The sequence below is a fragment of the Ambystoma mexicanum genome, chromosome 6p (genome assembly GCF_040938575.1).
Source record: "Ambystoma mexicanum isolate Mex_15411 chromosome 6p, UKY_AmexF1_1, whole genome shotgun sequence".
Taxonomy (NCBI): Eukaryota; Metazoa; Chordata; class Amphibia; order Caudata; family Ambystomatidae; genus Ambystoma; species Ambystoma mexicanum.
Window position 1 is genome coordinate 1,151,896,406 of NC_090935.1, and position 13,026 is coordinate 1,151,909,431.

Sequence of the window (13,026 nt, forward strand, 5' to 3'; positions counted from 1 at the left end):
ACCACGCCCCTCCCACACACAATACAAGCACCAAAACACATGCTCCTGCTGTTTAGGGAAACGCTCAGTGCAGTGCACTGAATGTGCAAGTTTCAACTTCTTCCTATAGTTTTATTTTAAAACGAAACCATTACGGAACGATTTCTTTTCAAAATAAAAGTATAGGAACTGTAACCCTTAATTAAAAGAAGTAAATGAGCACCGCTCCCGACCGCTCCCGCCCACTTCGACCACTGGCTTGGGGCTGCCGATGGGCGGGCATCATCTACTCTTGTGAGCCAGGTCAGTACTTTTCACCAAGTCTTCCTACTGGTCAGTTGCTGGATGGGTGGAAGGTAATAGCAGCCAGGAACTTGGCTACTTAGCTGCAATATTCATACTGTTTTAGATTTTGCAGAAGTTTTTTTAATTTTATGAAGTGTTTTCTATGGCTCTGTGAAGAAGTTTCACATTTCATTTTTTAACTGCTTTTTATGATTTTTGTTTTTTAAAATCTTTTCTTGACCCCATGCCACACCCATTGGCCTCCGCCTACGCCCCTCTCTCAGCAGCCCTCACTCCCTTCACTTCTGTATGTTTTGTCAGAAATTTCAAAATCGGATTATGAATCTATCTATGTTCGTACTCAGGGACAGGCTCGGACTGGCCTATAGGGCAATAGGCCCACGGCCGAACCAAAAACACAAAATGCTGGTGTGGGCTAGTTTTAATGGTCAAAGTGGGCCACTTTTTTGGCCAATTTGCACCAGTTTGAGGAGTTAATTCACTCTGCGGCTAGTAGTTTTGACCAGTGTTAATGAATACATATTCTTTAAAATGCACAGTTTGCATCACACTTTATCAAAAACCTTCCCCTTGGGTACTATTCAAACAGTGTCACAAAAGGAATGAATTGCCATTTGCATCTGTGGGCCACTTTTTCATTGGTGCCCGAGACAGTTGTGTGGCCCAGTGCGACCCTGCTCAGGGAGCTTTTGCTCTTTTTTTCTGGGAAAATAATGTGTAGAAATCGTGCAAAGGCTTTTACAGTGAGCAGACCGGGGCTGGCGGATATCTGAACCCTGCACCCCAATAACAGATGCCACAGGTTTCCCATCGAGGGACTTGAGGGACTTACTTCAGCGTCACCCTCACCATGCGGCATCGCGTCCATGGGTTTCTCTGGCATGCACGCTAGCTGCGACATCTCAACCGGAAACAGTTTCATAAGTGGGCAGTGAAACCATTTTCATAAGGAATCCAAAGATCTCTTAATACGATCGAATCAAATAAATCGGTTTTTCTAGAACTTCAGGTGGCAAAAGAACAAAAACCCCACAGAAGGAATGTGGCGAATAAGTTGTAATGACTTTCCAAGGCCGCATAAGCAATCATCCTACAACTGAAAAAAGAAGCTATAACCAAGAGCGTCTTTTCGCTTCCGGGTAGTCTCCGGCGGAGCTATTGAGTATCATAGAGGAATCTCTCAATCCACTCCTTGCAGGCAATAAGAACATTCCCCCACAATGGCGTTGTGGTGGGAATGTCAAGATTTGTATGGAAGAATTGGAAAAAATGCATGCAGAAATGTACAGCAGGAAGGCACGTTGGGATGTTGCACGCCTCCTTCATTCAAAGGCAGGAAGAGCTCAGACCTGTGCTCAAGGCTTTCATTCCAACCTTCTGATTGCAGGGCCCTCAGGGGCCTGTGACTGGCAGCAGTTTATAAAGAACATGGCTTCCTGTCCATCCAGGATAGACTAGCTCTGTGCTGTGAGAAGTTAGGGGGACCAGCCACCTTCTGAAATCAGACCAGCAGCCCCCTATCTCATGGGCATACACTGGGCCCTGGCCACGTGTGCATCCATTTTCCATGAGTCCCGGGAGCAGTGGAGTAACTTTGCTGAACATGTTGAGGGGGGCATGACATCTAAATGAAAGGGGCCCCTGTCAAATGAGTGGGGCAAAATGGTGTGCCACAAAAGTTGGGGGCGAGCCAAACACCATTGTCCCCCTAAAAAGCCCCCCCCCCTAAAATGATGCCCATGCCCTTGACTATGGAAGCCAGGCTCAGCCCGGCGTTCCATATCATGTTTTTCAGGTTCTGTAATTTCATCTACACCAGTTTTTTCGACAGGTGTTTTTACGAAAATATTTAAAAGAAGAAATGAATCCATTTTTTTGTCAATTATTTTTGGGTTTTTTTGTGGGGGCATCTGCCATTCCCCCCCCCCCCCCTCCTCGCCTACCTATTTTTATTTATTCCTGACCCCCCGAACCCTTTATATGCTCTTTTTCACCCCCCAAAAAATGTCGATACGTTTTTTCGGCAAAAATCTTTCGTAAAAACACTAGTCGAACAAACGGGTGTCGATGAAAGGACGTTGCACCATTTTTCATCCTTGCGCACGCGGCTTCTTCGCTTTTATTGGGCGTCTGCCGTTCGTGTGTCCGTCACATGAAGGCCAGGGCACTCTGGCATTCAACACTGAACTGGGCAGAGGCTTCAAATGGCCAGTGACCTGCGCGTGGCAGAGCACGAGCCTTCAATTCAGAGCTCCTGGAGACGGGATGGATTCAGTGTCACTGCTTGGAACATTTTGACGCATGCCTTGATAAACGCATCTGTCCTCGGAACGTTTTAATAGGCGCATTTGTACAGCTCTTCTTTCAGAGTACAAGATGTCCTCTCTTTTCTCTTAAAACCTGCATTATCGCCGCGTGGAGTAGGTTTTCAGTAGACGGTCGTTCCTATTTATCTGCACTGTCCCCGTGCACCTCTGCAAGGTAAGGGTGAGCATGGCAGAGCTGCTTTTAAGGATAAGTTACTGTCTGAAAGCCAAACTCTTCAAGTCGGGGACACATGCGTCATGCTTGGCAATGAAATGCAATGCAATGCACAGTTCTTAGAGCGTTTTCTTCAGTACAATACATTATTAAGTGCCCTGAAATATAACTGGAATCCAGTCCTTTCTAAGATATGTTTTTTAGTCGTGTACCCTGATGGATCACGAAACACAGAAATAAATGGCTACTGCGCTAAGAAGCGGATTGCTCACCCACTTAAATCAATTCTCCCTCTAGGCAGGGCTCGCCAGGGAGCGGCCATCTTGATTACTGCCCACCATTGACATCCTGGAATGCTTTGGTGAATATATGAACCAAAAAAAAGATGCCAGCCATCAAACCCTCATCAGCTCAAAACCGTTGTCATGCCATACACTATCCACATTTCAATTTAAGGTATTTTGCCCAGATCAAAAAAGACCAGTCCAGCAAGGAGGCCAGAGGTGTCAAGATATGGCCTCTCAATTCAAGTAGAGCTCTCGTCATATATAGCTGGTTATTTGATCCTAGTAGATTCCCTAAGGTGCTGGGAAGATAGCTCAGCAAGTTAACTGCCCTCCTCAGACGTGGAGCCAAGTTCAAATCACATCAGGGTTGATTCAAGTCTTGCTCCCTTTGAAGTAAAAAAATTGCATACAATTCCCTCCCCGCTCCTCAGTACTATGAGGTGGCGTTAGCCTTAGACAGAATGTCCATTGTTTATTTGCCATCGAGGGCCAGAAAAAGCATTTTTACTTTATGAATTCGGTTTATCCCTCTCCCTGGCCTTTTGCTACCAACAGCATTCACCTCTTACACATCCTCCTCTTGTATTAGGCCGGCTTCTGAGTTTGCTTGGCAGCCCCAGAACTTTTATTCAGGAATTTATCAGCGGTACCATACATTGACGTGGCAGGTATTTTAAGCCCACATATCTACCAGGATTTCTCAAGCACGTTCTCAAGCCCCTCGTGCACCCAACGCTACTCGATCTAGCTTGTAATACTCCAAAACTGCCTTGCAATCCCAGTGTGTATGTTAGCTCCACACACTCTCTTCTCTGTCACCTCTCTCTAGAGGACAGTCCATATGTAGCGGCTGGACACACTTCCATACTAATACAAGCATTGAGCCCTGCCTAAAACCCTTCCTGTATCTGCAAACTCCTTTCCCTCTCTCCTACTTCACCCTTACTCCTGCTATTCTTCCCAGCAGACTATGTCTTGTGACCCCACGCTGGGACAGAATGCATCTCAAACAAGGCTACGGTGCTTAGAGACTACTACGGTGGTGATTTGAGGCAGTACAAACACATACCAACATAACATAACATAACAACACATTGAAGATTCACATCAACTGTTATCACAGTGCTTAGAAAAGGAAGAAATCTGGCAAAAAAAACTCTTTGTAAAAAGTGTGATGTGATGAATGCACACCCTTCTAAAGGTTCTACGCGTCAAGAGGGATTATTGAGGTCAAGCTACCTGCTGGTGTACCCCGGTCTAAAACACGTGACCAAGCTCCAGCAGTAGCCGGGACTGCCCGCACAATAACGTACTTTGTGCGATGTGAACCTCGTGGGAGGCCTGTGTATTTCATGGGGAAATTACTGCATCCTTATTGTCTCAAATACACAAAGGCTATGACTGCAGCGCGAAGGCCCTAGACAAGAGACATTCTAGCTCATTTTACTTCCTGGAGCTGGACCGATGCTCCCCCAAGCAAGCAGCACGGCCATCCTTGTTCACCTTTGTGTAGGCATGGGATCCACATTCTCCAGCACAGTCATAATATCAGTACCTCACCACAAGGTAGAGACGGATGGCAAATCGTGCTAGTACCTGGGCATATAATAGCAGTGCCTGGCAGCTGCCTGTCTAATGCCTATACAAGAGCCAAACACTGTTGGCTTTGCCAATGCTTGTTTTGAGCAAGAATTCAGTGCAAGAAGAGATGGCAGTACATGCATTCTGCTTATAAATGAAGTGGCTGAAAGCACCGCTTTGTGAAAGACCTTTTATAACATCAGGATGTGATCTGGCAGGTTCATAGCTGCAATTAAGGGATTACCTTTTGGAATGCGGCACACAGCTCGACTAAAAGAGATCCGACCTAGGGGGCTGTGTGACTCAAAGAGATCCTAGGGGGCTGTGTGACTCAGTGAGATCGCAGGGGGCTGCGTAACTCAGAGACATACTAGGGGGCTGTGTTTTGGGCAGGGAAGGGCAAGTAGTGGGTGGCAACGGCTATAGGCCATAGGTAGGTTGTCTGCCACTCCTCACATCCCATTTCTATCCTATATTTACTTTGCATGACAATAGTTTTGGCTTATAAGCAGCACTATCAGCGCCACCTAATAGCCAAAAATAAAAGTAGCGTGTGGCAGGAACTCTGCTGGCTGCTGCTTAATGGCGAAGGTGTCATTTTTGAGGGGACGAAGGTGAATCTACCCCTGAACATTTCGCGGACGGTCAGTCACCCTCCTCATATTTTGCATTACTCCTTGTATGCAATGTTGTTGCTGGGGCCTAGTCTGTCTATGTTGCAAGCCGAGGCTGCATGGCAACAACATATCTGCGCGACAAGGCACGCGGCCAGCTGGAAACAAAGTTTCACCATCAAGCCTTTTCAACTCCTGCTTGGAGCGCATTTGTACTGTGTTTCAGTGCAACAAGCACTCATGAAAGATCTACATGCGGTAATGTTCATGAACAAAGCATACTGGGAGACTGTGAATGGCTGTGCCAGCCATCAATCCCTCCCCCTTATCTTGAGAGTTAACCATTCACTGACATTACAAATGTCACTTGTTTTCAATGTTCATCATGTTGGTTGAGCCTAATGTTTCACATTGGAAGTCAAATTTGGTTAACAAAAGATATTTCTCGGAGTGATTGTTACCTATTTAATTGTGTGCTCGTGAATGCATAGATTGATCACAAAACGGATACCCCTTGTGTCCATGTCACACTTTCTTGTGCCTGACAAGAATTTCCTTTGACTCTATTTGTTCAGGGCCATTACAATCAATACGATGAGTTGCAAATTCAAAGGATAGCATGGTTAAAGTGCCTACACGTTGCACGCAATGTACATATGCACTGGAAGAAATGCTTCGGATCTAGGCCTCTAAGCAGCACGGGAAAGTGCTGTTAAGATGGCCAACCTTCCAATATTATTTAGTCGATGAGGCCCTTCTTCTGGTTCTACAGAGGGTTGCAGTAGAATGTGCACCTACAGCCCTGGAGGCACCATGACTCAGAGAACGTTGAGGGCAGCTTGCGGTGGGAGTTACCAATGGGTCGTCGCCTGGTCCGCCTCACATAGCCAGCAGGACTGTTGCACCTGGCATCCTTTAAAGCAGTCAAAGAGATGGAAACCACTGTCGCCCACTGCGCACTCTCACTTGTGCCCTTACATCACGACGCCACACCACGACAAATCCCCCATTTGGTTGCTAAGCAATAGGCTTCTTCTGCTCTGACCCTCTCTAATAGATTTCAATTAAAGGTTTCAGCATTTCTCTATTAGAGGAATACAGCGGTAACTTGGTCAGGCTGAGGGTGATGAGAGTGCTGATAGAGAATAATCGAACCTCCAAAGCAGGTGCCGCAGGAAAGCACGCCCTACAATTCCTATAGAGGCATTAGGAAACATTTCAGACCAGGGACCTTTGAAATGTACACATGTTCATTATAGCTGCAAGGTCGTGTGCTAATACAATATCCATTATGTGAAACTGAACGTTTTGCAACAGGGAGACTTTTCCTGCATTGACCCCCCATCTCAGAACCTCTGCACCTGTGCCAGATTGCTTTAGCTGTAGGGGCAGGAATCCTGCATCTCGCTCCGAGCACATCACTACTCCCCACACACGACACCCAAAATCATCCGCAAAAGACTTTGTGCAACCACACACCCTTCAATCCAGGCACCTGGGTGCCAATCTACCACCCTTCGGATGGGCGAACAGTGCTACGAGGAAGAAGAAGCACCTAACAGACAGGGTCTCATCAAAGTGTAGTGTGTAATGCAGTGTTCCGGCATATTGGGCCTAACTCACAAAAGTGCTCTACAATGGCACAATCCCATCGAAAAACGACGGGCCCTTTGTCTTTTAATTGTGTGTGCACACGCACCATGTTTAAGCAGAAGCACATTTACATTCTGGAAATGGATTTGTAATTGCGTTTTTTTTAATCACTTCAATACAGAATTTATTTCCTTTGCCCTGGATCTGCCGATCATCAAGTTCAAATGTAGGCTGTCAGGAAGATTTGGGGTTGTTTTCAGGGGAGTTGCTAGGTCTGGAAAAGACCCGGGGCTAAGCTGATGTCGGAACTGTCGGGATTGGGGGCTAGCTAGACTTTTGGCTAGCTCCTGAGATTCAATCCGGGGCTACAACCAAAAGATCAGGGGCTTTAGCTCCCTTAGCCCCCTCCTAGCAACACCCCTGGTTGTTTTACTGCGGATTAAATGTTTGCGACGGAAATGACCGCATGAGAAATGTACGTTATACAAAATTGTTCGTATATTTCCATTTTGTACATCCATGGTAAAACAACACCAAATCTATAGAAACACTAACCCCGCCACACCCCCACCCAACACACCCCCACCCCCTACTTGCCTTTCAGTCCCTGTGACTTAGGGACTGTGGGATAGCTAAGGGGTGTCCCCTGCAACCTCCCGCTCACTATACTACACTCTATAGTATAGTGAGCGGGGAGTTGCAGGGGAGCCCCTGCAGCCCTCTTTTTGGGGGGACTGCGGGACAGCTGCGAGGGACACCCTGCTGCAGCCCCCACAGCTCTAGACCGAATCCAAATGACCTACCCAAACAAATGTCAAACCTGTGGTAGGTAGAACTTTTGGTGGTACCTATTTTCAAACTTTTAGATGGGTAGGTCATGTGGATTCGGTCTTTTTGGCCGAAACCCAGCAGAAGAGTGCAGGTCACGTAGTCACGATAAGCCATGTGCATCGATCCTCTGCCCCCCAGTGTGGAAGGCCAGGGGTATTTCCTGCGCTGTGTACCCACAGATGCTCCCTTTGCTGGGCAGGATGGGCCACTTGGAATATGGGCTATCACAATTACTTTGAATTTAAATGCCCTGACATATCTTGCCATGTTTTTTTGTAATCGTTTTTAATGAATCTAAAGAGTTTTAGAATGCATTGTTATTGTAGTGGTGCACCAACCCTGCTGAGGGCAAGGCATTATCTAGTACAATAAAATGAATTAAAACAATTACCCTTGCCAAGAACACATAACCTAAAGGTATAATAAACTGGAAGAGCTAATGTAATATAGCAGGTATGATTAGTTTGGAATTTGTAAAAAATAATGAAAAGCCTCAGAGGGTTTGAGAAAAATGTGCTGGCTTCCGAGTTAAAACATAGGAAAGTGTGAGGAAGAAAAGCAATGGTTGATTCCAACTTTTCCTTTTTCTGCAGATGTCTTCCTCGACTGAGAATGGCGATGCAACCGCTGTAAAACAAAATGGAGAGAAAACGTACAAGAAGGTAAGCATTCCCCGCTGCAGGCCTGACTGGCTCAGTGAATGTCCTTATCCCTAAAAAGGGGAGCAGGGCGACTCCAGTGGCTGCTAGCTGCCAAGGAGGAAGTGCTTGCTTTCCACCTGTGAGCAGGGCTCAAGTCCAGGGTACACGCAGGTGGACGGAGACCACTCACTTTTTTTAGAGGGTGGACGCCGTCCCCCTAGGTATTTTAGAGGCCGTGTGTACTGTAAAATGAGCAAAACTGACCTGTCATTTTTGAACTTGTGAATATATGTCGTACTCAGGACTCGAACCGCCACAGGCCGGGCTCTTCATCACTGCACCAGATAAACTGGTGACAATGAGCAAACAACTAAAGCTGAAATGTCACATTTCAGGGCCACATGTTCCAGGGAAAACATTGTCATTGATTCTTGGAGTGTAAAACTGCACCCCTTTTAACCTTTTTGAAACACTATTAGAAGAAAATATCCTCTCGGTTTTGTGCGTGTGTGTTAATTTTATGAAAGGCAAATGCCATTCGTCCTATGCAATTTGCATGTTTATGCAAAGCCAATGGAATGAAATGTACGTATTTCATCTTGATATGCTAATTTATGGTGATGTCACATCCAATTGAATATGTTAATGAGCCCCCAGCACTTTTCTTTTAAGGCTTTACCCCTGCTTGTGAACAGTGAGTGAGACCAGCATTCCTCCTTGACTACCGGATGCCTAGCAACGTGAGAAAGAAAGACATAGGGCCAATGAGCAGGCTCAGCCCTAGAGGCAGGCCCCACGAGGGCCCTTGTAGTGCAGCTGGTTGGCCGCCATTTTAGGTGGCTAGGAAATGGCATTCCAAAGCTGTGTCATCATCATCATCCTGAGGACTGGTCCATAAATGCCAGGGGAAGATGACCTGTGTTTGGAGCCAGATGAGTGGTCACTCTTGCTTCTGAAATGTGGGTGGGGGTAGAAAGAAGGCTGCCTTATGAATGAGGGAGACAGCCACAAGAGCAACAGCCCTATGGCAGAAGCAAACCATGTTTCCCCGGGAGCTTCCCCGGAGTGCAGTGGTGGCGGAAGGTTTTGGTGGCAGAAGTGGTAAAGGGCTCCTCAGGAGACATGGGCTCCTCCCATTTCACTACTTTCCAAGCAGCAGGGGGTAGCATTGGAATCTTAAAGGAGCTCTGTGGGGTGGTCCTGTGGGCAGATTAAAGATGTAATTCCTGGTACAATTGCATTCATAGGTTATTAATCATTTTCTCCATGGTGCCATAGGGTATCAGTGATACGAACTGTGATAAGGTCTGTTTGTCACCATTGTGCATATGGTGAACAATGCAATAGTATGGTGGTGGTGGTGGTGTTTTCCATAAAAGCTTTACCTATTGTGTTGCCAGAGGGCCAGGACAATAGCACCTAGAGGCAGTTCTCTAAATGCCAAAGTGAACCGAAGCTGCATGTTGAGTTGCAAATGCAAGATTCCTTCCCAGTGGTCTCTTCTTTGATCTTTGCAAATCTGGTTGCCATAGGATTTCTAGTGTATTGCATTTGTGTGTGTTTGTATAGGTCTTCCATAAACTTGCCAAAGAGAGCAAAGGGTCTGGCATTTATTGCAGAATTTCTTAGGAGCAACTTGATCAAAGGGCTGTACAGGCAAAACTCTAGGAAAATATGGCATATAGGATAACACTAGGTAAATATGGCATACATGGTAACACTAGGCAGATATGGCATATATGATAAAGATGACATACGTGGTAACAGAAGTGAAAAGGCTGAGGAGCATATAACAGAGGGCACACCGCTGGATAGGATTATACACATGTATAAGTGAAGGTCCATCGGGAAGTTCAATTTCAAAAAGTGGGTTCCCAGCGACCTGCCAAAGCAAAGGAAGGTGGACAGAAGTCCAATTTATTTTGCAAAGTTACTGCCACCATGTTGGTCCAAATCACGAGAATGCACGATTTGATGTTTTGTATTTAGAGACCAGTGGAATGTTCAACGCATCCGTGCTTTGTTTGACATAGCGTAATCACCTCCTGTTAAAAATCATTTTGACGTGGAGAGGAGGGACCTGCTTCAAATTAAGGCCTTTATATTTATATCTCATTTAATTTATTTTGTCTTTGTAAAAACATGGCATACATTAGAACATGCACCTCTTAGCCACTAGGGACTCTATGCAGTAGCACCTTGGAGCGTATCCTATGCACAGAATGGAATTACCATAATAAATTAACTCAGACCCAAATAACCGGACAGACTCAAAGAATATGGCAAAGTACTACTTTATTGTCAGCTCAAATAAAGTAGGTAAATCTGGTGACCATACGAAATGCACATCACTCACTCTCATCTAAGTTTTGATCACACTAAAGCTTTATAATTTGATATACGTCAGCTATGACGTCACCCTGGGTGGCAAACAGTAAAACCTATCGAGGGGAGGGATTGGTTAAGGGAACGGATATACTATAAATATACTATGCATAAGTGTTAATGACACCATTGGCTGCCCCTTATCTGTTAGGCACGCATCAAACTACTTCTAAATACGTATAATAAAGATTATAGAGAAACAATAACAGCAGATTGGTTTCTGCAATATTGTATAGCATGCCGCTACATAGCCACTCATGATTGGTTGGCATACTCTGCCAACCTTGGACATTCGGCTTGCCAGCAGCATGTGAACAGAACGAAACCCAGGTGTGGGGAATAACGTCAGACCACTGCCCACATTGTTCAATTAGCCTACCATCTCTCATCAATTAGACCATGATCCAAGGCTTTTCCTTTGTAGTTGACCTTGCTGATTATTTTCTTCTATGGGATTTTTAAGGGAGTCACATTACACCACTATCTTCATCTGCGGCTTAATGAATAGACTGTGTTTATGAGTCCAGCACCACGTGTCAGTAGACCACAAATTTGTACATTTCGAGCTGCTATTTACTGCTATTTGATTTAATTAGGTTGGGTGCTATTATTCCTCTTGGCCTCTGCAGACTTGGTTGCTCCATCTTACATGTGCTTTCTTCATCCTTGATTGTCCAATACTTGGCAGTTTCAGATGTTTTCGCGCCTGCCTAATCTAAGAGAAATGTGCCCTTCATTCAAAGCTTATTCTGGTTAACTCTCTTTGTACTTTGCAGTTATGTCTTGCTGTGTCATCCTTAGGCTTAGCAAAACAGATATTCTTTTTTTCTTGCATGAAACTGTTTTTTGCAGAGTTTCTGATCTGCGGCCCTTGATTGTTTCTGAGCTCGTTTTGACATGATCCGATGCCCATCTTTTCCTCATGGCTGCTTTCCTCATGTCTCGGGAGGATAGTTCATGGCCAATGTGCTCGCCTTAGAAACAGGACGACGCGGAGCAACACAGGTTCGATCCCCAAGTCTGTGCTTAGAAACCTCTGGGTATTAAGCGTGTTATCAATAAGGCTTTCAGTTTTCCATTTTTACTGATTTTTACACATAGGTACAGCGGGAAACCAATCTGCTTTATGTCTGAATTTATTTAGCAAAATGGAGGAAAAAAACAGAAAAACTGGTCTTTCTGTTTGGCTCTCTCTGATGTCAGTCATACATTGCATGCCACTCACATTACAGATTGGCAGCAATGGAGAGTGTAAAAGTTGTATAAAAATAGCATTACAATTCTTCAAATTGCTGACTGCATATATCTTATGGCAGCAGCAGTCACAGGAGGAACGGTTTGTTATGGAAAAAATTGAGTTAGCATTTCTTTCCTATATGGCTGCATGTGGGCTTTAATAAATGCCTTTTTTATTAGAATAAATGCAGAAAAATACTGGTTGCGAATTATCTTTATATATGAAAAAAATAATGTGGATAAATACAGATAAAAAGGCCAAAAAATAAATATGGATGAATACAGGTGGAAATGGCAGAAAAATAAATACCATAAAACCGGAAGCCCTAGTTATAAATAACCAATTACAATTATAATTATAGTTTCTACTACAGCAAGGTTCTATGTAATCTCTACCTTGCATTTCGGCTTATATATAGTCATTACTCATCTGGTTACTTATCTTCTCTGTATATATGGTTTCTTCATTCCTGCATATGTTTCCCTTATTGCTTCAGTTACATTATCCCTCTTTAATCATTCACATGTTGTTTCAGTACTTCTTAGTATCATCTCTTCATGGCGGCACATTACTCTGGGAGGACTTTATTTACAGCTATTCTATGTCCAATGGTGTATGCCGACATCCTTCCACTGCATCAGTACGAGGGTACATTCGATACGGTTGTCTGAGTGCATAACGTCTCCCATATATTCAGTGCGGTATTGGGATGATACCTGGTGCCATGCACAGAGTCTTCCTGCTTTGCCTCCAGTATGACAGAGGTGAGGGGGCGGGGACTAGTGATGACGTCAGCTGCATCTCTACAACTCAGTAAAAAGAAATTGAAAATTGACCCTCTGAGGATATTTTCAAAAGAAAATGTGCCGGAGACTAGGCCAGTCATTTATAGCTCAAGCTACCTCTTACTCGTGCAGGGTAGCAGAAAACACAAAAAAAGACGGAATGAAATGCTAAACAGCAGATAAAAAATAAAAAACAAATACAAACAAATCATCCTTGTTCATAAGTAGGGAGGGTCATAAACCGGAGAGTGATCCAGTAGAGAAAACAGTTGACATCTTTTATATTGAGAGTTCTTTATAACTTTA

The 13,026-nt window shown here is 44.7% G+C and overlaps 1 protein-coding gene across 3 annotated transcripts in view; it reads left to right on the top strand.

Moving 5' to 3' along the window:
• Positions 1–13,026, top strand: part of PIP5K1B (phosphatidylinositol-4-phosphate 5-kinase type 1 beta) — a 792,190-nt gene that overhangs the window by 276,537 nt on the left and 502,627 nt on the right. For all 3 annotated transcript variants that reach the window (XM_069625767.1, XM_069625768.1, XM_069625766.1), the window contains one exon: positions 8,266–8,334. In XM_069625767.1, the coding sequence (XP_069481868.1) occupies positions 8,266–8,334 (69 nt within the window). The remainder of the gene's footprint in view (positions 1–8,265; positions 8,335–13,026) is intronic.